This window comes from Apiotrichum porosum (assembly GCF_003942205.1).
Source record: "Apiotrichum porosum strain DSM 27194 chromosome Unknown scaffold_3, whole genome shotgun sequence".
In the NCBI taxonomy this organism is placed as follows: Eukaryota; Fungi; Basidiomycota; class Tremellomycetes; order Trichosporonales; family Trichosporonaceae; genus Apiotrichum; species Apiotrichum porosum.
The window spans coordinates 920,064-944,182 of record NW_021167110.1 but is presented as its reverse complement, the minus strand read 5'-3'; the positions used below and the strand labels follow the sequence as shown (position 1 = coordinate 944,182).

Here is a 24,119-nt window from a genome sequence, read left to right as displayed (position 1 = left end):
ACCCTCCCAACTCAAATATACACCTCCTCCCGACGGAACCCTCTCACCCACCTACGCGACAAAGGGGTACCCGTGATGTGCACCAGTGCCGACTGAGCCGCCCGCACAACCGTCACCAGCTTTGCTTCTTGGTTTGCCGTTTCAGAATCGCCAGCGTCGCGCTGTACGCCGCCCGCCGCTGCAAGAAGGCCATCACCTGCTGTGTCAATCTACACAATGTCCACCACACTCGCACAGCAGATTCTGTCATTGTCCCTGGATGACAATAATGAGAAGCGCGGCGACACCGCACCCTTGCCATCGGATGTGAGCCCACCACCACCAGGTCACGCGCGTACCATCTCGACCTCGTCTGTCACCTCGTTCCGCAACTCGGACGAGTCTGCGTCAACACCCAATCGCCCACCTCGCTCACCCTTGCGCTCACCGCGCAGGCGCACCGGCGATTCTACGTATGTCCCAAGCAGTGTTATTGCCCTTGCGGCCCAAGCGTGTGAAGGGAGGAGGGACATGACAAGCTGACCAGGGCTCAGAGCTGCAATGCTCGAGATTGATAATCTCCAGGTTGAAGTCGCCTCCTTGCTGGACAAGATCTACGAGATTGAAGAACTTCGTCACTCGCCGTCCCTCCGCGCGGCACACGCGTCGCGACTAGATTCTCTGCTCTCCGAAGTGCACGAGACAATCATCAACCTCTCCCCCCGCGTTGCGGCATTTGAGACCAACGCCTCAGATGCGCCCGACATCACCACGCCTCTCCACAAGGACTGGGCCAAGGTAACCGCGCAGCACGCACAGCTCGAACAGGAGATGCAAGAGGACCCATGGCTTGTCAGGTTCCGCACGTGAGTCACCACACACCCCCTGCCTTGCACGAATAACCGCATCGTGTAGCTAGCTGACTTTGGGCAGCACAGCGGATCAGACCGAGGGCATGATGGACCCCCTGCAGTCCAGCTTGGTGGACTTGACGGTAAGCTGCCCAAAACCATGTCAGCGCGCTTACAACTAGAACTACGCCGGACGCGTGCTCATGTCGTTCGACACGGTCCCCCTGTACTCATCGGACGGGCTCAGCATCGAGCGCCTACGAACCATGGCTGCGTCGCACGGTCGCATTAAATCGTGAGCCGTCACAAACTGCCCGAAGCTGACTTTTAGGACATACGTGCCCAGCGTGAACCGTATGCTGCTGATGATGGACAAGAGTGTGTCGTGCCGCACAGTGAAGAATGGCGAGGCACTGCGACGTTTGAACGACATGTCAACACGCTGGTCTCAGCTGCAGGACGGCCTGGCCAAGCTCGACGGCAAGGTCGCACTGGCACTGTCCCAGAATGACCCCGACGCCAACTACTTCAACAGCAGTCACCACCACCTCCAGGAGGTGTTGGGGGATGACTTTGTGTCGTCACCCAAGATCCCAATGGTCCCCACATTAGACTTCGGTCATGAGGGACCCGACCTTGCGCGTGTTCTCAGTGCTGGCGCACAACCTATCACTGCCACCATCGCATCGTCTCTCGCACCACCGCCTGTGCCGCGTACAGGATCTGTCACGCCCAATGCCCAGCGGACACTGCGCCGCGCCATCTCCCGACCTTCCCTGTCGTCATCCCAGTCACATGGGGCAGGCACTCCGCTTGAGAAGCCACGATGGATGTACTCTACCAAGGCTGGACTCGACAACAACTCGCCCCCGCCTCATGTGCCGACCACGACAAAGTCGCAACGCAGGACGAGCTACGGTGGGGCATCGAGTCATGGTGGTTCAACACATGGCGGCTCCAGCTACGCACCGTCCAACTACGGCACGGTACCAAGACGTACAAGCAGCCCGACGCTATCCAGCCCCTCGGGATCTGTCATCAGCTCAACTCGGGCCCCGCTCAACAACGTGAATGCTACCCCTCGCGCTGTCCGCAGGCGTGAAGATGAGCACCACGATCGACTTGCAACTGCCGTCACCCCGCTGCGTAGAGTACCGGTCCTCCAGCGAACTCCCGCACCTACGACACCAGGAATGCGTCCTCGACCTTCCGGAGTCAACACTCCTGGCGGTATCCGCCCGCGCCCGTCTTTTGGTAGCGTCGGCCGTGTCCCACCACCCTCGGCGTTCCGCGTGACCTCACCAATGGGGACACCATCGCGGCCTGGTTCGCGTGCCGTGTCGGTCAACTCTGTCTCGTCGACTATCGCCTCGGTCGGACTCCGGCCATTCGTGCCGAGCAAATACGACAACTTGGACTTGGAGGTGCAGCGCGTGATTGACGCAGTGAACCCGGGAATCTTTATCGCGCGAATCGACCAGCCGGTCCGTCGCGGGCAGCGCAAGAGGGAAGGCGAGTTGTGGAGCGGCGAGTTCCTCTTTGGCGCCAGTGGAAGGAAGACGGTCGTCAAGCTGGTCGAGTTGGCAGCAAGGGGCACAAAGCGCATCAAGTGTATGATCAAGGTCGGAGGTGGTGAGTTGTCATAACGAGAATAACATGAACATGATGTACTGACACACGCCCAGCGTTCGAGGAACTCGGTGCCTACTTGACAAAGTTGAAGATCGAGAAGGAGAATGAGCAGGAAGAGTTGGACGACGACATATTCTGAGCAAGAAGCAAACGGGGAGAGAGAGAAAGAGAGAAAGAGAGAGACACGAGGAGACCGAGGCGGCAGTCAAGGCAGGTGTCAACGAGAGAATGACAGAAGGGGCTCCATGTATGCATTTGTTTTTACTCATCCGGTTGTGTCGTCCTGCTGCTTGTCCTGCTCCTGCTTCTGTTCCTGCTCCTGCTCATCCTCCATCACAATATCGTCCTGCTGCGCCGTATCCAGAGCAATGAGGATGCCGCCCCAGAGACCGGTGACCTCTGCCTCCCACCCAACCGTATCCTCGACAGGGACGAGCTCGTCCTCGTCGTCGCCGTCAGGCCCCAAGACCTCGCCTCCAAAATCGCCATACGGTCGTGCCCAGGCCAGCAGCTTGTCGCGTGCCGCATCCACCATGGAGCGCAGCCTCACACGGGACGTCTGGTCCACCTCGCCGGCGCCCGGGACCGGCACCGAGACCGGCGGCTGCGGCGCCTCGTCGTCCTCGTCCTCGGGTTCGATCCACCCTTCGCCGCCGAGGACAGCGAGCCACCCACGCTCCACCTCTTTCAGATAGTCGAGCATGGCGCGCATAGTCTCCCCGGCCTCGTCTTCCTCGCGCTGCATCTCCTCTTCGGGGGACACGCCTGCGGGCGGGTGCAGCGGGATCTCGATGAGCGGTAACGAGGTGATATAGTCCATGATGGCGGCGGTGTAGCGCAGGAGATAGGCGATGCGCATCGAGTTCCATGGCTCGAGGGCGGGGATCTGAAGGATGAGGTGCAGGACGGGTGTGAGCCGCTGGAGGAGGGCGGAGAGGGGTCCCAGGCGTCTAGAGGGGGGTCAGCTATTGCGATGAGCCGGGGCTAACTGACCTCTTGCGCGCGTCGCGTTCGAGCGCGAGGAGCTTGGCATCGAGGTGGTCCCTCAGGCGAGCCTCTTGAGTGGCAGTCATTGACAGGAGAGGTGTCGGGCTGCCCCCGGCCTCGGGGCCGTGTTCGTCGGTAGCTGCCATGGTGTGGACAATGCCAAGAGCATAGTGCTCATGTCTCTGGTGGCTTCAAGTGGACATTGAATGTGGAGGTGGAACAACTTGGCCTCATTACAAAGTCTCATTAGGAACCTCTTCCTAATAAAAAGTGGAGGTCCCGCATGACATAACGGCGCGACCAGGTTGACTGGACTTGCGATCGTACCTGTACTTACTTCCTCGACATCACTCCTGCCCTCGCCACCGGGTCCAGTCCTCCTTTACAAACGCTTTACACAGGCGAGAACAGGTGGCAACAGCACGACAAAAACAGCGGAGCTAGTACCTGCCTGGCGGCGCAACATCCCTCGCACCGCAGCGCTCTCGGCCCAGCATGAAGTTTATGATCGATGACCTGCCGGTCCTGTTCCCATACGAGAGGTGAGTTGACTACTTCGTACAACAAAGAATGTAACTGACGCATACAGGCTGTATCCAGGTGAGTTACAGAACGAGGACCGCCTAACCAACTCCAGAGCAATACTCGTACATGTGCGACCTGAAGAAGACACTTGATGCCGGGGTGAGCTTCCTTGTGATCAATGCTCGTGGTCCTAGCTGACGAACAGGGCCACTGTGTACTCGAGATGCCCTCGGGAACAGGCAAGACGGTCTCGCTGCTCAGTCTGATTGTCTCGTACATGCAGGTGAGAGCTGGTCTTGGCTTGTTCATCCTCAGCTCGTCACTCACACCGCGCCCCCCAGTTCTACCCCGAGAAGCGCAAGCTCATCTACTGCTCGCGTACCGTACCCGAGATCGAGAAGGCGCTGGCCGAGCTCAAGCGTCTGATGGAGTATCGCGAAGAGATGGGAGTCAAGGATGAGGGATTCCGTGGTCTGGGATTGACCTCGCGCAAGAACATGTGCTTGAATCCAGAGGTGGGTGTGTCCGGACTGCGATCGTGCTTACCCGTACAGGTCAACAAAGAGAAGAAGGGCAAGGTCGTCGACTCGCGGTGTCGTGACCTTACCTCGTCATATGCATGTGAAAGGGGGCGTGCGGATCCTGGCAGTGTCCCGCTGTGCTCGTGGCATGAGGTAGGTGGAAGGGGAGTCAACGAAGACTGACACCTCGCAGGAACTCAACAACTATGAGACGGGCGAACTCATCCCAGAGGGCGTGTTCACCCTCGATGACATCAAGAAGTATGGCCAGGAGAAGGGCGTCTGCCCCTACTTTACTATCCGTCGAATGGTAGGTACAAAAAGCCCGCATTCACCTGCTAACATCAGATGCCCTACGTCGACGTGATCATCTACTCGTTCCACTACCTCCTTGACCCCAAGGTTGCCGAGCAGGTGTCTCAAGAGTTGAGCAAGGAGGCAATCGTTATTTTTGACGAGGCGCATAATATTGGTAAGGGTGCCCTAAGCTGGTTCGCGCTCACCCACCAGACAACGTCTGCATCGAATCGCTGTCCATCGACCTCACTCGACCCATGCTCGAATCGGCTGCGCGCAGTGTCGCCAAGATTGGAGACAAGATTGACGAGTGAGGATCCTACAACACGCTCGAGCTGACAATCAGGGTCAAGGCCTCGGACGCGCAAAAGTTGACAGACGAGTACGAGAAGCTCGTTTCGGGTCTCCGAGAAGCAAACGACCACAACGAGGAAGACGACTTGTTGGCCAACCCGGTTCTGTCAGACGACATGATCCAGGAGGCCATCCCTGGAAACATTCGCAAAGCTGAGCATTTCATCGCCTTCCTCAAGCGCTTTATCGAGTATCTCAAGACTCGTATGCGCGTCCTTCACGTCGTCGCCGAGACACCACAGTCCTTCCTGGCACATCTCAAGGAGATTACCTACATTGAGAAGCGACCCCTTCAGTTCTGCGCGGAACGACTTACGTCGCTTATCCGCACCCTCGAGCTCACCAACCTCGAGGAGCACTCGGCTCTGCAGAAGATTGCCGGCTTTGCTACCCTTGTGGCAACCTACGACAAGGGTGGGTACCCATACGTGCTAAACGTGTGCTGACCGCAGGCTTCTTGCTGATTCTCGAGCCTTACGAGACTGAGCATGCCACTGTGCCAAACCCCATTTTCCACTTCACGTACGTTTCTGCATCGGACGTGACCTAACGGACAGCTGCCTCGACCCCTCGCTGGCCATTGCGCCCGTCTTTGAGCGCTTCAGCAGCGTCATCATTACATCCGGTACCATCTCTCCCCTCGACATGTACCCCAAGATCCTCCAGTTCCAGCCTGTCATCCAGGAGTCATACCCCATGACCCTCACGCGCAACGCCTTCTTGCCCATGGTTATTACACGCGGCTCCGATCAAGTGCCCATCTCGTCTCGCTTCGAGGTCCGTAACGACCCCGCAGTGGTGCGCAACTTTGGCAGTATTCTCATCGACCTCGCCCGGACTGTTCCCGACGGTGTTGTCGCCTTCTTCCCGTCTTATCTCTACATGGAGTCGATTGTCAGTGCCTGGTACGACATGGGTATCCTAAGCGAGGTGTGGAAGCACAAGCTCCTGTTCGTCGAGACACCAGACGCAATGGAGACAAGTATTGCACTCAAGAACTATCGAGAGGTGAGCTCACCTCTTCCGGCGTTAGCTCACACCGCAGGCCTGCAACAACGGTCGTGGCGCCGTCCTGCTTTCCGTCGCACGTGGAAAGGTGTCTGAGGGTATCGACTTTGACCAGTATGTCTCCTTCGAAGTGGTAAACACTGACCGTCAAGCAACTATGGACGTGCAGTCATCATGTTCGGTATCCCGTACCAATACACTGAAAGTCGTATCCTCAAGGCGCGCCTCGAGTTCCTTCGCGACAACCACAGGATCAGGGAGAACGACTACCTGACATTCGACGCCATGCGTCACGCCGCCCAGTGTGTCGGTCGTGTCCTTCGTGGAAAGACCGACTGGGGACTCATGGTGTTTGCCGACAAGGTGGGTTGCGCCTTTTGTTGGTTGTGAAGCTAACCCAGCAGCGCTTTGCCCGCCAGGACAAGCGTTCCAAGCTTCCTCGCTGGATCAACCAGTACATCACAGACGCGCACTCAAACCTGTCCACTGATATGGCCGTGGTGCTCGCCAAGAAGTTTATCCGCCAGATCTCCCAGCCGTTCGACCACACCCAGACTGGTATCTCGCTCTGGACGCTGGAGGACATTGAGGAGCGCCAGCGCAAGGACCGTGAGGACCTTGAGCGCGCGGCCGAGGAAATGGACGACGCGTTTGGACCCACCACTGCCAACGGCGCTGCTGGGGGCGCGCGTATCGACGACGCAGACGTCGAGATGGACCATTTCGACATTGACGACGCGGCGCTCGCGGCTGTTGACTTTCCCGAGGACGTGTAGAGTGGAGCGCTATCTTGCCATTATTGCCAGTAGAGAGGTTAGGCGGTCAGTAGGCACACGTCATGTCATGTCATTTGTATCTTTAGGCAAAGGTCTCTGTCTCTGCTATACCATGCATATTTGGCGTTTAGAACGAGGCGACCGTCTTGGGGTCGTCGCGTCCGGCGTAGAACTTCTCCATGAACGTGGCTGGTGGTGCTGGGTCGTCGAGGGGCTTGAACCAGTGCATAATGTTGGGCTGGGAGCAAAGGTCAGCCAGTCTGTTGTAAGGGCGACCTCTCACCTCCTGCTTCCAGCAGTTCATGGTCTCCTGGTACTCCTGCTGGTTCTTGTGGAGGAGGAGGTTGATGACGTTGATGTCCTGGATGTCGCGGTGCTTCTCAAAGTCCTGGCGGATCTTGAGACGGATGGCCGAGGGAGAGACGTTGAGCGCGTACAGGGCGCAAATCTCGGGAGCGGAGCGGTACCACGCGCGGTAGGCGTCGATGGTGAGGCGGCGGGCCTCCTCCATCGACTTGGCGATGTGGACCGACTTGGCCAGACGGGACGGGATGGTGGTCATGGTGGTGGACGTCGAGTACAAGGACGATTCCTGGCGCCGGCAATGAGCTCGATCTGAGTGGTCGTCGAGAGCATCCACCGTCCGTCGCCGAGAGCTTGGGCGGCGGGAGCAGATTGGGCGTGCGGCCTGTGGGCGGGAGCGGCTGGCTGGCTGGCTGTGGGTGAGCGGAGATTTGGCGGTTATTGGGCGTGTGGCACTTGTTTCGCCACCCAAGATGATTGTTTGCCTGGGTCGATGACGCTTCCAAGCTCGACACCCACTCCCTCCGTCCATCACATCCACAGACACCATGTCCGGCCGTCGTCCCGCAGACGGCCCGCCCGCAGGGCAGCCGCCAGCAAAGAAGCCGGCGCTCGACCTGGCCGCCATCCGTGCCCAGATCGCAGCCAAAAAGGCCGAGGTCGAGGCGCGCTTGAACGCCCAGAAGAGCGGCTCAGCGAGTGGCTCGGCGTCGCCTGCGCCGCCGGCCCCCTCGGCATCGACGTCCTTTGCTGCGCCGGGACCGGCCGCGCTCCCTCCCAAGCCGACGGTCGACCCCGAGATTGCCGCGAGGATTGCGGCCGCCAAGGCGCGCATCGACGCGCTCAAGAACAAGCAGGCCAACCCATACCTGTCTGGCGCGGGCGCGCTTGCGTCGAGCAGCGCGGCGGCGGCCAAGCCCAAGCCTGCCTCGTCGAGCGGCGGTGTGAGCTCGGTCGCGCTGCACCCGCTCCTCATGGGTGATACCGGCAACGGAGCCGGCGGCGGCGGCAAGGAGAAGAACGAGAAGCAGGCCATGCGCGACAGGTACAAGACGATGGCGCCCAAGTTTTCGACTGTGCGTGCCAACGCTGCTGCTGCCGAGGAGGCCCAAAAGGTCGCGGCCAACGCACCGGTTCCCGTCACTGCGGTCGTGTCGAACCCGTACGCGTCGACCAGCGCGGCCGCAAGCGGCGCTCCCGACGACGAGGCTGGTCCGTCGGCCCGCCAGCGCAAGTCGCGCAAGATGCAGTTCTCCACGCCTGGCAGGTACATCAAGCAGGGCGACCAGCTGCGTAACGAGATCAAGCTCGAGGAGCTCAAGCAGCGTATCGAGGCACAGTCGCGTAAAGCCGGTCTCGACTCTGAGTTTGACGTGCTCCAACGTTCACTCAAGCGCGCGCAGCCCCCCGTCGTCGAGTGGTGGGACGAGGGTATCCTCCCCACCGGCACTACGTACGACAACATTGTCGAGGCCGACACCTACTTCCGCACCTCTGGCGAGTCGCTCATCACCCACCTTGTCCAGCACCCCATCCCCATCCCTGCGCCCTCGGACCGCAAGACGACCGAGCGCTCGCTCATGCTCACGAAGAAGGAGCAGAAGAAGATGCGCAGGCAGCGCCGTCTTGCCGAGCTCGAGGACAAGCGCGATAGGCAAAAGATGGGTCTGATCCCCCCAGACCCGCCAAAGGGTGAGTTGAATCGCCCCCGGTCGATAAAACTGACATTCTCCAGTGCGCCTTGCCAACCTCATGAAGGTCCTCACGTCGGACGCGGTGCAAGACCCGACCAAGGTCGAAGCAAAGGTCCGCCGCGAGGTGGTGATGCGACAGTTGCGGCACGAAAAGGACAACGAGCAGCGCAAGCTCACGCCCGAGCAAGTGGTCGAGAAGGAGTACCAGAAAAACATGCAGCACGAGAGCAAGGGCTTGTTCGCCACCGTGTACATTGTAAAGTACCTCACCAACGGTCGCCACATCTTCAAGGTGCGCGAGACCGCCAAGCACGACCTCCTGTCAGGCCTGTGCATCTTTGCGCCCAACTTTGCCGTCATTGTTGTCGAGGGTGTCGCCAAGAAGATCAAGCACTACCGCCAGCTCATGACGAACCGTATCGACTGGACCGAGGAGGCGCGCCCGCACGGAAACGACGGCGACAGGAGCGACTCGGAAGAGTCGGGAGACGAGGACGCCGAGAAGAAGAAGAAGAAGGACGGAGAGGAGGAGGGTCCCGACATGAGCGAGAACAAGTGCGAGGTCATGTGGGAAGGCGAGATTCCCGAGCGCATGTTCAAGATTTTCCGCGCGCGTCATGTCGAGTCGGACCGCCTGGGCAAGGACTTCCTCACGCCAAAGTATGAGGGCATGTGGGATCTGGCGAAGCGGTGGACGTGGCAGGGCGAGGACCTGTAGAGAGAGACAGAGAGGAGCATCTAGGCCATGCATGAGGCAGTGTAACAAGTCTGGAAACGGCAACGTTTAGCCGCGGCAGTTGTGAAACGCGTGCCGATCACTGATCACTGATCGGCTTTTTTCCATCACCACACCATCTCTGCATCTCTCTTCAACCAACAAACGTCCAGCACACAACCCGTATAATGCATGGCATGCATGGGGGGTCCAGAAGAAGCCAAAAACGAAGGCCCTCGCCGGGATTTGAACCCAGGACCACTTCCATAGCTGTCGAAGGATTAGAGACCGACTGGACCCTAAGAAAGTATGATAGCCACTACACCACGAGAGCCTTGATGTTTTTGGTTTTTCCGTCTGTTCCGCGAGCCGTCTGCCTGTTCTTTCTTGCCTTTGAAGGGGCCGCGACTCGCTGTTAGTGGGTCGAGGTCGTGTGGACTTGGTTTCCAAAGGGGGTTGATTGAGGAGGTCTTAGGGTGGGAGGGTCGCGGTCCGAGTGGACAGCAATGATGGACACAAAGTGACACCGGTTTCGTTGATGATGGCTGATCGAAGCTGAGATAAGACCTTGTCGGGCGTGGCCACATTCTTGCATCATCCTGGGATCCCATGATGGCCTGCGGCTGTGTGAGTACAGATGCATATACTCTTCTCGTGACATCGCCCATATCCCCGTTCTCACCACTCCGCCATGGGTACCACCACCAAGATTACGCCAAGGACGGTTCCCAGCTGGAAGCCGGCCAAGTTCATTCCGCTCGCTTTACCTAGCTCGTACCCTCCCTCCCTCCCTCACTCTGATCGATCTGTACTCTGCCGCGGTTGTCGGTGTCAAAGCCAAGGCCAAAGGGAACGGGAGCCTCCCCAAGGCCAACATGCTCCAAGACGCTTTGGCGGCGCCACACCTGCGCTGCATGCTTTTGCGCAAGGACAGCTCCCACAGCCACCTTGCGTTTGACGGAGATGCGGTGATCGCTCTCATCCTGCACGCCATTGGAAAGAAGTACACCGATCATGTCGGTGTTCGTGCCGTACGTCTCATTCTACTGCTGTGATGGGGTAACGAACTGCAAGCTGACCGGACGGCGCAGGCCATTGTCGCTCATGTCGGAAGCAACGCGGCCCTCGCTAGCGTCTGCCTCGAGTCCGGCATCCTGGACATGGCCTTCTCGCTCGCGACGCGTAATGGTAAACTCACGCTCGTCCCCACGGTATGTACGCACCTGCCGATCCGTGACGAGAGGAACAGAAAGCTGACGTGATGTTCAGAAAGTGGCGGCAGACATTCTCGAGGCGGTGGTCGCGGCCACCTACAATCTTCTGGGTACGTGCGGCCGTACATGCCTATCTCAACTGACGACAGGTTTTGCCAAGACCGAGGAATGGTTTGAGGAGATTGCGCGTCCGTGGGTCGAGGAGGTTGTGCGTAAGCTCAACTTTTAAAGCTACCATTCTTAATACTGTTTTCCAGTCATGTGTACGCCTGTGGACATTTTGCCATTGACGTCGTGAATGATGTTGAGGAAGAGAAAGCTGTACCGCTGCGCATAGTGGATCATAGTTACAGACTCCTTAAACGAATGCATGTTGCGTCTCGCCAATACCTAGAGGCGATATTCTGATGCACCCCTCAAGTGCCACTCACGAACGTGGACCCATTTGCTTCCGCACAACGAAAGTCGGAGAGAGCCCAAGTGCCCGAGATTTCCATCCACTCTAGACACATCAACAACAACAACAACCCCAACACCATGTCGGCCACCCCAGCGCCAGTGCCAGCGCCTGCGCAGGCACCAATAACAGCGGCAGAGACGACGAAGAAGGCTGCGCCCGAGTTCCCAATGGACCCGAACGCGCCGCTCTTCGTCGCCAGCGCCGTCGTCGCGAGTGGTGAGCTCACCACCTGCTTGGATTTTGGGTTTCAGCTCGCTAACACCTCTTAGCCATCTTTGGCGGCTGCCTCGGCGTCGCGATCGGCATCAAGCGCCGCCAAGACCCCTTTCCGTACGCGACGGGCATGGCCATCAACTGCGGTATTGCGGGCCTCTCGTTCTTCGGCTTGAGAGAGTACCTCGTGTCGCCGATTCTCGTGGGCGAACGGGGCTCGCCCGGCTACGCGCGGCGGTACGACGAGCTCACTAGTGCTGCGACTGTGCGTGCGCCTACCATCAAGGAGGTGCGGAGGGACAGGCTGCTCGACACGGCCATTGCGGGCGGTGCGACGGGTACCATCTATGGCCTTTTGACTCGTACGTGAGGGGGTGGTGGCAGAGACAGCTAAATCGGAGAGGACTAAAGCTGACCTACCAGGCCGCCCACGCGCTGCGGTTCCCATGGGTCTTGGTGTGGCCGCGTTCACGACCTTGACACAGTTCATCATCAACAGCGTCCGCGTCAAGCGACTTCAGGTCCTCACCAAGCGCGCGGCCGCCGGCGCCCCAGAGCTCGTGACCCGCGAGTTTGTGCCCGAGCCCGCGGCAAGCAGCGAGGAGGCGTTTGACGCGCCGCGCCGCAAGGACGAAACCGTCGGCTCGTCGCCCCTCTCGCAGCGCATCTTGCGCATCCTCGAGAAGGTCTCGCCCGTGAGGCAGATCAGCGACGACGAGTACCTCGAGACCCTGGAGAAGCGGCGTCGCGAGATTGACAAGCGCCTGGCAGAGATCCAGGAAGAGGAGGAGCTGCTGTTCAGCCGCTCGCAGGCCATGGACCAGGTCAAGACGCTTGACAGCTAGACTGCATCCTCCACTCCCCCCAATAGCCATCGCTCCAGGCCACTTTGCATTGTTCGTTTCGCATTTCATAAGACCACCCACTCCCCCACCTCTCCTCCTCCTCCTCCACCTCCTCCTCCACTTCATGCAGCATGTTGCAACTACACATCCGGGATGCGGTCGAGACCGCGACCACGACTCCTGGAGCGGGCCGCGAGGCCCTGCTTGCCGGTGACAAACTCGTCGAAGCGCGCCTCGTCTGGGGGAGAGAGTTAGCGATGATAGTCATAGGCCAACTCACAAGCCGGATGCCAGCGCGAGAGAGCGGGGCGGCCCTCGATAATGTCGCCGAGGGACCACTGGATCCGCGCCTTGTCCACCGCCTGAGAGTTAGACAGAGGGAGGCAGGGGCTGAACTCACCGATGTGGTCTCGTTATCGGGGCAGATGACGTAAAAGTCGTCCTCAACAAGGACCTTTTCGAACATGTACTCGACGGTCTGCTCGGGAGTCCACGCGCCCGGGGGCTTGGTCTTGGTGGGGTCGTTGGCGCCGCTCATGCCGGTGAAGACCCAACCGGGGCTGTTCGGGGTGTCAGCAAAGCGCCTTTTGGCGAACCACACAGCAAGATCATCCGTGCGTCACGTTTGTTTGTCAGATGAGCGCACGGGTGGCCGCCACCTCTGCGCCACTATCTCGGTGAACGCGGGCTAGGCAAACACACGAGGTGGTGAGAGATGCGGCGGTGGAGCACGCCATGCTCGTCGACTCGGATGTGCTGCTTCTGTCCGCCCATGGTTCTGTCACTCACATGAAGAGGTGGGCGGTGCAGACGCAGTCGGGCGAGTTGCGCAGTTCGTAGGCAACTGGGTTTTGGGTCAGCATAAAAGGCCTCTCGGGCAGTGGCACCCACGCTGCTCGGTGAAGATCTTGACGGCTGCCTTGGAGACGTTGTAGCCAGCGTTACCGGGAGGGGCCGTGATGCCCTGCTTGGAACCCGTGCACACAATGACACTTGCGTTCTCCTGACGCGCCATGGTCGGGGCAAACACCTGGGCGACGTTGATAATGCCCATCATGTTGACGCCGAGGACGTCGGACCACGAGCTCTGGAGGTCGGCCAGGTCGCGGGTGAGCGAAAAGGCCGGACAGGGCTTGGACGTGCCGGCATTGTTGAAGAGGAAATGCACCTCGCCGTAGAGGTCGAGGACCTTTTCGCGCAGCGCAACGACCTGGCTGACCTGCGAGACGTCGCAGGTGACGGGGACGACGTCGCCGCCTCCCTCAATGGCCTTTATGGCTGCGACCGCATCGTCGAGCGGGGCAACGTCCACGAGCACAATGTGGAGACCTTCCCTTGCGAGCTGCTTTGCGGCGGCGAGACCGAGGCCGGAGCTAGGTGGGTCAGTGCCGGCCAGGCCAGGCCAGGAGGTCGGGGGGTGGGGCGGGGGAGGATGGTGCGCATGCGTGTGCGGGCTGTTACACGGACACGTCGGACGGCGTACGTCTGACGGCGTACGCCGAACGACGGCGACGGGGTGCGCGGTGGAGGGGGGTGGAGGTGTGGGCAATGTGTAAGGGGCGGTGTATTGTACTCACGCAGCGCCTGTGAGGACGGCGACGGCCCCCTTGTGGACGATGGTGGTGGTTGCGGTTGATGTGATGGCTGGTGGGGTGGTCGACATGGTGTGGGTTGAAAGGGTGAGTGGGTGGACGGAGGAGGTTATAGGATGTCGTGCTTTTGGTGTGTTGCAGATGTGGCCGGAGAGTGGTGGTGTGCACGCGACAGACACGTCCTGTCTCAGCTCTCTCAGCTCTTGTCTTTGGGGGGGCCACTTGTACGTCATTGACACAATGGGCCCAGATACCAAAACACTGCCCATAATCTCGCACCCACCCAGCCAATCAGCCACCCAGCAAGTGTGCAATGTCCTGTGGCTGCGCTCCCGGCGCGTGCGACTACCCTCTCCCTCTCCCTCTCCCTCTCCCTCTCCCTCTCTCTCTCTCTCTCTCTCTTATCCTCATGTGCGGCCCTTGCTGCATGCATGCATGCACCTGGCGAACGTGTCGGTGCTGCTGAAATCTCACACACCACGGGATAGGCAGAAGATAGCGGACAATGTATGACAACGGCGGCGTGTCGTTATTTACCCGACTGGAACGCACCGTGCGCGCGCGCCGAGTCCTGATTGAGACCTGGGCTGCTGCGCAAAAGGTTTGTCGCGTCGAGTCAGCTATCTGCACGCTGGACGCCGACAGGGTGACAGCTAGGTGCACTGGCAGCACAGTTGCCGCTGCTGGCCACCGCGGATGCTTCTCCTCTGGGACGTCTCCGTTGGTAGTAGAGACAGTGTCCTCATGTGCGTTCTGATGGGCACAATCCAGGATCCCGCCTTGCCTGGAGCTTTGGAACTTTGCAGCACCTCTTTTACTTGACCGAGTCTACTGCTCTACTGCTTCGACTTCCGAGTTCTGAGGACACCCATCCCAGGAAGGATCAAGACGCCAGAGGAAACGTCCAACGATACGAGGGCACACCAAAGGCAGCAGTTGTTGAAGCCGACATCCAGACCAGTCAAGATAATAACCCCCGGCGGCTTGGTTGTATACCTCCACAGTACCACAGTCGGGACCGGGCCCTCCCTGCCACAACCAGCAGCCTGGCCTCCCGCAGCCTGCATGACTCAGCTGTGGGACGCTCGTCGTATGAAGGAGCTGCATTGTAGGACCTTGACCAGCACGCCTAGATCACACGAGCCATCAAGTCGCGGATATGGCGGCGATGCTGTGTGTCAGGCAGAGGGGATCCGGCATGCCCCGGGATATCCCCGGATGGAGTCCCCGGATCCCCACCCGGCCGTCCATGAAAAGCAAACGTCTTGCTGACAGACTGTGTCTCGTTTCTCCCTTCCCTTCTTACTACCCCGTGGCCTCCCAGTGATACATACCACATCCTTCACGACCGGTACGCATCCCCGTGGGGGTTCCACACGCTTCCCGGAAGGGACGACGACTGTCATGGACGTGCTAATCTGTTCCAATGACTGACGAGGCATTGCGCGCTGATCGCTGAACAAGTCACAGAAATCCCGGTCAAGTGCAGCGACCCACGTCCATCGCATGTCTACGCGTTGGCCTTCTATAGCATCCACTGTACAGCGAATCTGCTTGTTCGCTCACAACACTACCTTCCCGAGGTCACCCCCTGGCCCCAGCTGGAGGTTGGAGCTGCCTCGTTACATGATGATCTCAATTGCTCAAGATGCCTCCGCGTAATGCCACCATGACACCCGCAGCCTGCCTCGCAAAACGCGCGCGCCATATGGACAACAAACCGACCCTTCCCCTGCCCACATGGCATGCCCGCGACATTGTCGCTAGCCTTGGCACAGACGGTGAGACGGTGAGTATCTCGGCGACCGGGTCATTGTTCAGAGTGACATGCCAGAAAACACGCGCCCATGAATCCACCACTTATGACTGCGTGCTTTATGTCATCTCCGAGTCATCCCCGTGAATGCTGTATCCAGTGGGTTTGTCGACACAACCGATCCCAGACGGTCACATGAGCGTAGCGCAGACTGCATAAGTAGCCCACGACGAGCAGCACTGCAGCCATGTTCTCCGCAACTCTCTCTCTCTCGCCCTCTCACCTCCTCGCCCACCAACCCTCTACCTCACGCACACCACAATGTCGCCGCTCTGGGAGGACGTCCAACACACCTTATCGACCGCATGGGAGGACTTTAAACCGCCGACCTTGTCGAATCCATGGACTGCCGTGGGCCTGGTGGTTGGCACCATCGTCTGCGCGCTCGTCGTCATGTACCCCCTCCGCGCTGCCCGCCTGCCGTTCCGCAACCTCTCCGGCCCTGCCCCCTCGTCTGTCGTCTTTGGAAGCCTTGCGGACCAAGTAACCGGTCCCGTGGGCGGCGTGTACAAGGCCTGGGCGGCCAAGTATGGTCCTACGCTGCGCTTCCGTGCTCTGCTGGGCAGCTGGCGCGTCGTGTCGACCGACCTCACGGCGATCGGATACGTCCTGAACCACACGGAAGAGTTCCACCGCGAGTCCGGGTTCAACGCGACCATGCTGCTGCTGTGTGGAAAGGGTGTGCTGGCCGTCGAGGACGCGGCGCACAAGCGCCAGCGCAAGATTCTGTCGCCGGCGTTCAGCTTGACCAACGTCAAGGCCATGATCCCCGTGTTCTGGAACAAGGCATACGACCTCGCCGACGCGCTGGGCAAGATTGTCGACGACGCCGACGCTGGTAAAGGTGGCCCGAGGGGTACACCCGAGGGAGCCAGGAGCGGTGCCCTGGTGGACCTTTTGGACTTTACGATCCGTGCCGCGCTCGACGTGATTGGTATCGTCGGCTTCAACTACCAGTTCAACGCGCAAAAGGGCCTGCCCAACCCGCTGGGAGACGGCTTCATGGACGTCATGAACTCGCTGTCGCAAATCTCCCTCTTCCGCCTGTTCCAGCACTCGTACCCGGCCCTCTTTGCCATTGTATGTGTGCTACGGCGGCGGTATACATGGAACTTGCAGCGCTGACATACCTGTGACAGCCTACAAACAACACAAAGGCCATGAAGCGGACCCTGGTAGAGCAGAACCGCATCGGAAAGGAGATTGTGGCCGCGCGCAAAAAGGAGTTTGAGCGCGAGGACGTCAAGCTCGGCAAGGGCGCCGAGGTGGGCAAGGACACGCTCTCGCTGCTGCTCAAGTACAACATGGCTCCGGACCTCAAGCCCAGCGAGAAGCTGACCGACGAGGAGGTGCTTGGCCAGATCGGCTCTTTGGTAGGTGCAGCTGGGCGGCCCTTATGCGAACGCAGCTGACACCATCAGATGTTGGCCGGTAACGAGACCTCGGCGACCGCCATGTCGTGGGCCGCAATGCACCTGTACCAGAACCCGGATATCCAGGCCCGCCTCCGTGAAGAGGTCGACGGCGTCTTTGACGACCGCCCGGAAGCGTGAGCTCAGTTGCGTGACTGGCGCAACCAAGCTGACCCCTGCCAGCGACGACCTCATGGCCCTGCCTTACCTGGACAAGTTTGTGCGCGAGCTGCTGCGCTTCGACCCCCCGCTCCCCGAAGTCGTGCGCGAGTGTGCCAAGGACGCCGTCGTCCCGCTCTCCACGCCCGTCATGGGCCGCGACGGCAAGCTGATGGATTCGATCGTGGTTTCCAAGGGCACCGAGTTTGTCGTCCGTGAGTGCCCCCAGCGTCAGTAGTAGCAGAGAGCACGGCGCTGAACCACCCGCCCACAGCGATCAACGAGATCAACCGCTCCAAAGAGGTCTGGGGACCAGACGCGGACGTGTTCAACCCAGACAGGTACGACGACGCGACGTACCCGCGCGCAAACGTCCCGGGCGTGTGGGGCAACCTCATCACGTTCATCGGCGGCCCGCACAACTGCCTGTACGTGATCCTTCCAACGTTCCGTTCCACCGTCTCTGCTTTTCTGCTGACACACACCCAACTCCAGCGGCTGGCGGTTTGCCATTCTGGAGATCAAGACGGTCCTGTTCGTCCTGCTGCGCAGCTACGAGTTTGTGCAGCCGCCCGCAAAGCCCACAATGGTGCGCCACGGCCACGCGATCGTGATGCGCCCGCACGTCGCTGGCGAGGAGGACAAGGGTATCCAGATGCCCGTGCTGGTCCGCCGTGTGCCCAAGGTGTAGTAGATGGGAGAGTGCTGTATATAGCCAGAAGAATGAATCTCGTGCGTGACGTTTTGCAAGTGCCACAACATAGGCTACACCCAACGCGATCAACCCAGCGGCCAGTTACTGCCAGAGCGTCGCCCACAGTTGAGAGCGGTTGGCGATGCGGCATGTGCCCAACTCGCCATTCCTGTCTGCGTAACGGGTATGTACCTACCCCACTTTACAGACCGGCATGCACCTCATCTCTGCCCCAACGACGAGATGGATCCCCCGACGCACTCGTTATCTCGCCCCACGACGGCTCCTCCATGATCCATCTTCCCACATCTCACGCCATCCGTTCGTGGCAAAGTACACCCCCGTTAATCCCTCACCGTCTCACCGTGTAACCTTCCTTCCGTGGCCACAACCTGCCTTCCTCCAACCTAGCCAACCAGCGGCCAGCTACGAGAAACTCCATCGCCAACGAACCAACTGCAGCCAGAGGCTTCTCCACGCTTGTTGCTCCAGCGTGACCCGACGCTGGCACGCTGACGCGGTGGCTGCCAGCTGCTCTGCCTGGGCCCATTCCCATAGCACACGCCTAGCGTTCGCTCGCGCCTTTGCTCAAACCACGGCACGGCACGAGGCACCGCGAGCAGATCCCCCCCCCCATATCCTCCATATATCCCCATGTATCTGGGATATCCAGCTCTCGAAGCAAAGCACGGAAGCGCGTGGGGGGCTGGGCCACTTGTTCCCGCGCTGCGCATCCACACTCACAGTACTCTGCGCGCGCGCGGGGCGGGTTTGTTTCGTTTCGTCGTCGTCGTCCTCGTCGTCGGGATCGTTTTGGTGGCGTGTGGCGCCCGTGTCGTGGCTCTTGTTGGTGGCCGGTGGCTCGGCGCGGCCCCCCTGTGAGATCCTCTGGCCAAAAGGCGTCTAGCTCAGCCTCCCTGTGGCATGTGGCCTGTAGCCTGTGGGCACTGGGCACTGGCGCTCGCTCTGGCCGTTCTGTTCGGCACCACTCTGCTGGAGCGCTCGCACCAGCACACAGCACGTGAGAGCGCCCCGGCGCAGCTCGCAGACTGCGTGACGCTTCTCTTGCCTCTCTTCTCTGTCTCTGTTTCACTTTGCTGCATTCAGACGCTGTCAGCCAAGTAAAGTGGCCTTGTCTCAGTTCTCAGTTCACAGTTCAAGAGTTCACAGCACGTCACAGTCATCGTTCTCAGTCAGTCCCAGATTGGCCCCGCCCGCGGGCCGCGGGCCGCAGGCTGCGCCGGCTGCGTTACAGAACTCCCACTGCATTTCATAAAAGGTAGTGAGGTATCCTATGCACAGTGGACACTTCGCGAGAGGGATAGAGAGGGAGAGAGAGAGAGCGAGAGAGAGAGAAGAAGAAAAGTGTGAAACTATGTAGGGTATATTGGTTGGGTGTAGAGAGGGAGGGAGGGGGGGAGTCTACGCGCCGGTGGGGAGGCAGAGGCGGGGTTGGTGGGTAGTTGAGAGGGGGGGTAACAGACCGAGGAACAACGATTAGGGTGCAAATGCAAGCGTCGACAGCAACAGAGGCGTAGAAACGGGGCGACAACGGATGGTGGTGTCGCTAGTTCCAGTTCCGGGGGCACATGGATGGGTAGATGTGGAGAGCAGGGCGGAGGCGTGAATGTTGGTTTGAATGGGAGGGGAGAGGGGGGGATTATTGAGTGCCTGTAAAAAGGTGCGGTTGGGTGTGTCTTCTTTACCGGCTACCGGCACGAACGGCAGGTGAGGAACGCCAGGAAGCCGTTCCGGTGCTCGGGCATGTAGTCGCCCTCGCCGCCAATCTGCTGAGAGTTGCCGGCGGTACCGCCCGGCCTCGAGTTGACGTTCATGGGCGAGATGGCCTGGGCGCCCTTGTTGGGTCCGTGGTTGGCATCATAGTTGTCGTAGCCGCCGCCGGTCATGGCGTTGCCCGATGCGAAGGGGTGGCCGCCCTGCTGGGACTGGCGCCTCGAGTTCTGGTGCGATGGCGCCGACACGCCCACAATCGCCTGGTTGCTCGCGTTGGGCAGGGCCGAGCCCGACTTGCGGCCTCCCCTGGGGGTGGCACCGCCGCCCGAGCCGTTGCGCAGCCTGTCGACGCGGTCGCCGCCGCGGTTGTCACGATTCCTCGTGGGCTGACGCTGCACGTCGGCAGACGAGTGCGAGGTGCCAGCCTCCCAGCCCTTGCCGCTGTTGAGCAGGTTCCAGTCGTACACCTGGTCGTCGACCTCGCCGGCGTTCTGCAGCGCGGTCGCAAAGAGGTCGCGCAGGAAGTCGTAGTCGGGCGTCTCGTCAAAGGTCAGCTTGCGGACGTAGCTGAGGTAGATGGCAAACTCGGCTGTGGAAAACGTGTCAGCTGGGGTTCGAAGAGTAACATGCAACATTTGCCAACTCACGAGGGTAGCCCTCGCCAAGCTCTGCGATGGGAGTCGACTGCTTCTTCTCTCCAATCTTCTCGTACTTTTGCTTGTTGGTAGCAGCCTTGAGGCCCTGCCAGGGCAGACCGCCACGCAGGAAGTAGAAGAAGACGTGGCCAAGGGCCTCGAGGTCGTCACGGCGCGACTGCTCGCGACCCAGGTGGGTGTTGATGGACATGTAGCGCGCCGTGCCGCTGAGGCTCTTGCGCTCGCGGTAAGGAATGTGCTGCTTAGTCTTGGGGTCGCGGTACTGCTTTGCCATGCCAAAGTCGACGACGTGGATGGTGCCGGCACCCTTGGTACCGGGGCGGCCGATCAGGAAGTTGTCGGGCTTGATGTCACGGTAGATGAGGTTCTTCTCGTGGATGGTCTGAACACGCGAGAGCATCTGGCGGGCAGTCATGCAGCACGTCTTGACCGAGAACTTGCGGCCACACATGTCAAACAGGTCCTCGAGCGAGGGGCCCAGGAGGTCAATGACCAGAATGTTGTGCAGACCCTCCTGCCCAAAGTAGTAGACCTGAGGGATACCGGCTGTAAGGAAAGTTAGTGCCCGAGCTCACCAAAACATCAAGACACAGGCGACCTGGTCGTCCGTCGTGCCCGTCGTCGCCGTCCATGTATCCCACTCACGGCATCCGCTCAGAATCTTGTAGCTACGGTACTCGTCCCGCAATTGAGGAGCATCAGACTTGCGCGGCTCCTACAAGAGACAGTGGCGTTAGCACAAGACAAGTAGACCCTCGCTCGGCGCGCGCCGCCGCACGGGCCCCACGCGGTGGTCCTTTTGGCACCGGGCGCGCAGGTGATGGAAATGGGTCACACACCCCCACCAACACCACCGTAGATACGTACAAACTTGATGGCGACCGTCTGCGAGTTGAGGAGGTTGGTGCCTGCGGGACGTGTCAGCAGGGTGCTCTGCGAGTTGCAAGTTTGGGGGAGGAAAGGTGGACGCTGTGTGTTCGGTCACGCGCGCGCGCGCGCGCGCGCGCGCATCTCGGTCCGTTGATCTCGCGCATTTGCTCCGCCAATGCGGATACTGTGCACACACAATGGTTGCGATGGGCTCACCAACGTACCTTCAAAGATGACACCGAATGAACCCTCTCCGATCTTCTTGCCGACCTTGTAGTGGACGCCGACAATGTTGCTCGAGCTGGACGAGTGGCTCGAGCCCGTGAGGTGGGCGCTCGGGTTGGACGCAATGACATGGGTCGTGGCCATGGTGGTGCGGCGGTGTATTGACTGCGGAGGGTGGAGGAAGGGGGGGGGGGGGGTGCAGCGGCGACGGCTACGACGGGGGGGAGGGAGTCGAGCGGGGGGGCGACGGGCTGTGCTGTAGCTGCAGCAAGAGGGCGTGGTGGTGGTGTCAAAAGGACTGGGCGGGGATGTGTCGTTGTAGGATTGAAGAATGCGCGCTCTGAAGAGGGGGTTGCGGTGGCCGGTGGCTGGCGGGAAGGCGTGTGGGTGAAGGGTTCGTTTTGCCTTTGTGTGTGTGTGTGTGGGTGTCGTGACGGAGAGAGTGGTGTGGAGCGGGGAGTGTATTAAGAGAGGGGGGGGGCAGGGAGAGAGGTAGAGGTAGAGAGAGAGAGGAGGAGAGGTGTAGGAAGGAGAGGGAGATGTGGGTTGAGATGTGCGACGAGGAGAGAGAGAGGGAAGGGGGGGAGTGTGAGGTTGGGACGCGGGGGATGTGGGCCTGTCGCTCGACGGTGTGTGTCGTCGATGAGGGTTGGGTCGATGAATAGGGCCGTCTGGACCCAGCAGCCAGGCAGCCAGCAGCCAGGCAGCCAGCAGCCAGCAGCCAGCAGCCAGGCAGCCAGCCAGCCGCGCCCAGCCAACACCGCGCTGCCAGGGAAAAAGCCCCGCCCAGCCAGCCAGCCCAGAGTGACCCTTATATGACCCATGACGGAGCCTAATACAATGGTTGTATCACCCAAACCCGCCATTAGGGTGTACACACACACACAACATGCCACAAGCGTTATTATGGTACGGAGTTATAACCGGCATTATCACCACAGTCACCCAGACAGCCAGGCCCCCCGCACCCAAGCGCGAGCCACACACCGGGGTGCGATCGCGCGCTCAGGCTCACCATACAGGACGACCAGGCCAGGCGGGCGTGCAGTGACGCCAGGGCGAGACAGAGGACCGCAGACCATCAACAACCACCAGTTGCTCCCGACTGCGCCATCCCATCACTCTCTCTACACTCTACCCAACCACCTCCTCGTCCTCGTCCTCCCACCTGCTCCAAAAGGCACCCTCTCAAGCCCATCCCTCTCGAGTCACGACACTGGCGTGCAGCTGCCCCACACCCGCCGCCGCCGCTGCTGTATCCCAACAATGGCTGCCCTCGACGGATTCCGAGACCGTGAGTAGAATGAATCCTGCAGCCTTCTGCACCACCCAACTGGTATCGACCCCATGCGCGCCGCCACCTCCTTCCTCTCTGCATTGGGTGTGCTCGGTGCAACCCCCCCGCCGGCGGCCCGTACATTGGCTCAGGGGTTGCGCACTGCCATCGGTCCTTTGCACACACACCGCAGGCAAGGGAGCGAGAGAGAAAGACAGAGAGGATCCATGCAGCTCTCGATTAGAGTGCGACTGTACCATCGTCCATGCGTGCCAACAACAATGAGGTTATGGATGGGACACCTTTAGCTGACAGGTATTCCCAGAGCTCGTCCAGGTCGTCCTCTATGATGGCCGGGTTATTGTTGTGCGTACCGGGCGTATTGTGCACTTGCCTACTGCGCTGCGCGCCGTCGCCTCTAACAACACCCCCACTGACATTTGACCAACAGGGCAAGCTCAAGGGCAACGACAACTTCTGCAACCTGATTCTGTCGGACAGCGTCGAGCGCGAGTACTCGTCAGACAAGGGGGTCGAGATGATCCCCTTGGGGCTGTACATGATCAAGGGTGATAACATGTAAGTGTTCATTGGTGTCTGCTCGTGACCGCAAGCGGCGGGCATGTCGGTTTTGGGGGATATCGGCATGACGAAGGAGAGGTGTGCTGGACACGGACACGGACACGGACATGGACGCGGGCGCGGACACGAAGCACCAGGTGTCCTCCTGTCCATGACGTGGGGTTACGGCGTCCTCCTCGTGTCCCCCCACCTTGCCACATGGCGTCACGAGCAGAGGCGTGCTGGACGCAGACACGCACACGAAACACTGAAGTGTTTCCTGTTCATGACGTGACATGGCTCTCCTTGCTCCAACCTTGGCTGACATCGTCCCCCAGCGCCTTGATCGGACAGGTCGACGAAGACAAGGACGGTTCGTTGGACTATTCCGAGGTCATGGCCGAGCCATTGGCAGAGATCCGGTACTAGGTGTCCGGACCTGTCCATGGCGTTTGGTCGGGGAAACGCGAGTACCACAGCGAGCGCACAGTCAAAACATCCTCCCGCGCGTGCGCGCGCGTGTCCGTCAACTGCCACCGGCTCCTTGGAACGATACGACCGCCGCCGTGACAGAATGGACAAGAGGACGGCGACGGCGACGGCGACGACGAAGACAAAGACGACGTGGTGGTCCGATTGGGGGCCCTCGGGGCAACCGCTCGCCTGGCAAGACGAAGGGCTCAATTGCCAGCTGGGAGCGCGTATCGTTTGGCGTGTGCAGCAGCAGCACACTTTTTTAGCATCATCATG

The 24,119-nt window shown here is 60.2% G+C and overlaps 11 protein-coding genes and 1 non-coding gene across 12 annotated transcripts; 7 read left to right on the top strand and 5 right to left on the bottom strand.

Annotated features, from left to right (window-relative positions):
- Nucleotides 1-216: 216 nt before the first annotated feature.
- On the top strand, nt 217-2,601 carry EHS24_005946 (uncharacterized protein; the record flags this gene model as incomplete). Its single annotated transcript, XM_028621421.1, has 6 exons — nt 217-452; nt 534-845; nt 913-973; nt 1,013-1,125; nt 1,162-2,462; nt 2,516-2,601. 6 exons carry the CDS (start codon nt 217-219, stop codon nt 2,599-2,601), a joined length of 2,109 nt encoding a protein of 702 aa, XP_028477873.1.
- Nucleotides 2,602-2,727: 126 nt separating this feature from the next.
- Nucleotides 2,728-3,595, bottom strand: EHS24_005945 (uncharacterized protein; the record flags this gene model as incomplete). Its single annotated transcript, XM_028621420.1, has 2 exons — nt 2,728-3,412; nt 3,456-3,595. 2 exons carry the CDS (start codon nt 3,593-3,595, stop codon nt 2,728-2,730), a joined length of 825 nt encoding a protein of 274 aa, XP_028477872.1.
- A 349-nt stretch (nt 3,596-3,944) lies between these two features.
- Nucleotides 3,945-6,930, top strand: RAD15 (DNA-dependent ATPase of the nucleotide excision repair factor 4 complex; the record flags this gene model as incomplete). Its single annotated transcript, XM_028621419.1, has 14 exons — nt 3,945-3,991; nt 4,039-4,049; nt 4,087-4,133; nt 4,180-4,257; nt 4,316-4,489; nt 4,529-4,648; nt 4,689-4,805; nt 4,844-4,986; nt 5,139-5,560; nt 5,599-5,668; nt 5,704-6,154; nt 6,192-6,268; nt 6,307-6,517; nt 6,559-6,930. 14 exons carry the CDS (start codon nt 3,945-3,947, stop codon nt 6,928-6,930), a joined length of 2,340 nt encoding a protein of 779 aa, XP_028477871.1.
- Nucleotides 6,931-7,057: 127 nt separating this feature from the next.
- EHS24_005943 (uncharacterized protein) lies at nt 7,058-7,492 on the bottom strand (the record flags this gene model as incomplete). Its single annotated transcript, XM_028621418.1, has 2 exons — nt 7,058-7,168; nt 7,214-7,492. The coding sequence occupies 2 exons, from the start codon at nt 7,490-7,492 to the stop codon at nt 7,058-7,060; spliced, it is 390 nt and encodes a 129-aa protein (XP_028477870.1).
- A 289-nt stretch (nt 7,493-7,781) lies between these two features.
- On the top strand, nt 7,782-9,645 carry EHS24_005942 (uncharacterized protein; the record flags this gene model as incomplete). The annotated part of the gene is made up of 2 exons (XM_028621417.1): nt 7,782-8,925; nt 8,969-9,645. 2 exons carry the CDS (start codon nt 7,782-7,784, stop codon nt 9,643-9,645), a joined length of 1,821 nt encoding a protein of 606 aa, XP_028477869.1.
- Nucleotides 9,646-9,873: 228 nt separating this feature from the next.
- Nucleotides 9,874-9,976, bottom strand: EHS24_005941. Its single transcript has one exon. It is a non-coding gene; the product is annotated as a tRNA-Pro (tRNA).
- Nucleotides 9,977-10,517: 541 nt separating this feature from the next.
- Nucleotides 10,518-11,085, top strand: EHS24_005940 (uncharacterized protein; the record flags this gene model as incomplete). Its single annotated transcript, XM_028621416.1, has 4 exons — nt 10,518-10,673; nt 10,734-10,853; nt 10,912-10,966; nt 11,006-11,085. 4 exons carry the CDS (start codon nt 10,518-10,520, stop codon nt 11,083-11,085), a joined length of 411 nt encoding a protein of 136 aa, XP_028477868.1.
- Nucleotides 11,086-11,393: 308 nt separating this feature from the next.
- EHS24_005939 (uncharacterized protein) lies at nt 11,394-12,374 on the top strand (the record flags this gene model as incomplete). The annotated part of the gene is made up of 3 exons (XM_028621415.1): nt 11,394-11,532; nt 11,586-11,891; nt 11,953-12,374. 3 exons carry the CDS (start codon nt 11,394-11,396, stop codon nt 12,372-12,374), a joined length of 867 nt encoding a protein of 288 aa, XP_028477867.1.
- A 140-nt stretch (nt 12,375-12,514) lies between these two features.
- On the bottom strand, nt 12,515-14,037 carry EHS24_005938 (uncharacterized protein; the record flags this gene model as incomplete). Its single annotated transcript, XM_028621414.1, has 6 exons — nt 12,515-12,612; nt 12,655-12,736; nt 12,775-12,934; nt 13,164-13,218; nt 13,266-13,747; nt 13,952-14,037. 6 exons carry the CDS (start codon nt 14,035-14,037, stop codon nt 12,515-12,517), a joined length of 963 nt encoding a protein of 320 aa, XP_028477866.1.
- A 2,006-nt stretch (nt 14,038-16,043) lies between these two features.
- On the top strand, nt 16,044-18,044 carry EHS24_005937 (uncharacterized protein; the record flags this gene model as incomplete). Its single annotated transcript, XM_028621413.1, has 6 exons — nt 16,044-16,862; nt 16,922-17,155; nt 17,204-17,331; nt 17,378-17,568; nt 17,628-17,781; nt 17,849-18,044. 6 exons carry the CDS (start codon nt 16,044-16,046, stop codon nt 18,042-18,044), a joined length of 1,722 nt encoding a protein of 573 aa, XP_028477865.1.
- A 1,712-nt stretch (nt 18,045-19,756) lies between these two features.
- Nucleotides 19,757-21,676, bottom strand: YCK1 (casein kinase I; the record flags this gene model as incomplete). Its single annotated transcript, XM_028621412.1, has 5 exons — nt 19,757-20,370; nt 20,429-20,983; nt 21,083-21,152; nt 21,305-21,345; nt 21,532-21,676. 5 exons carry the CDS (start codon nt 21,674-21,676, stop codon nt 19,757-19,759), a joined length of 1,425 nt encoding a protein of 474 aa, XP_028477864.1.
- Nucleotides 21,677-22,798: 1,122 nt separating this feature from the next.
- Nucleotides 22,799-23,798, top strand: EHS24_005935 (uncharacterized protein; the record flags this gene model as incomplete). Its single annotated transcript, XM_028621411.1, has 4 exons — nt 22,799-22,826; nt 23,134-23,174; nt 23,260-23,387; nt 23,708-23,798. 4 exons carry the CDS (start codon nt 22,799-22,801, stop codon nt 23,796-23,798), a joined length of 288 nt encoding a protein of 95 aa, XP_028477863.1.
- Between the last annotated feature and the right edge of the window lie 321 nt (nt 23,799-24,119).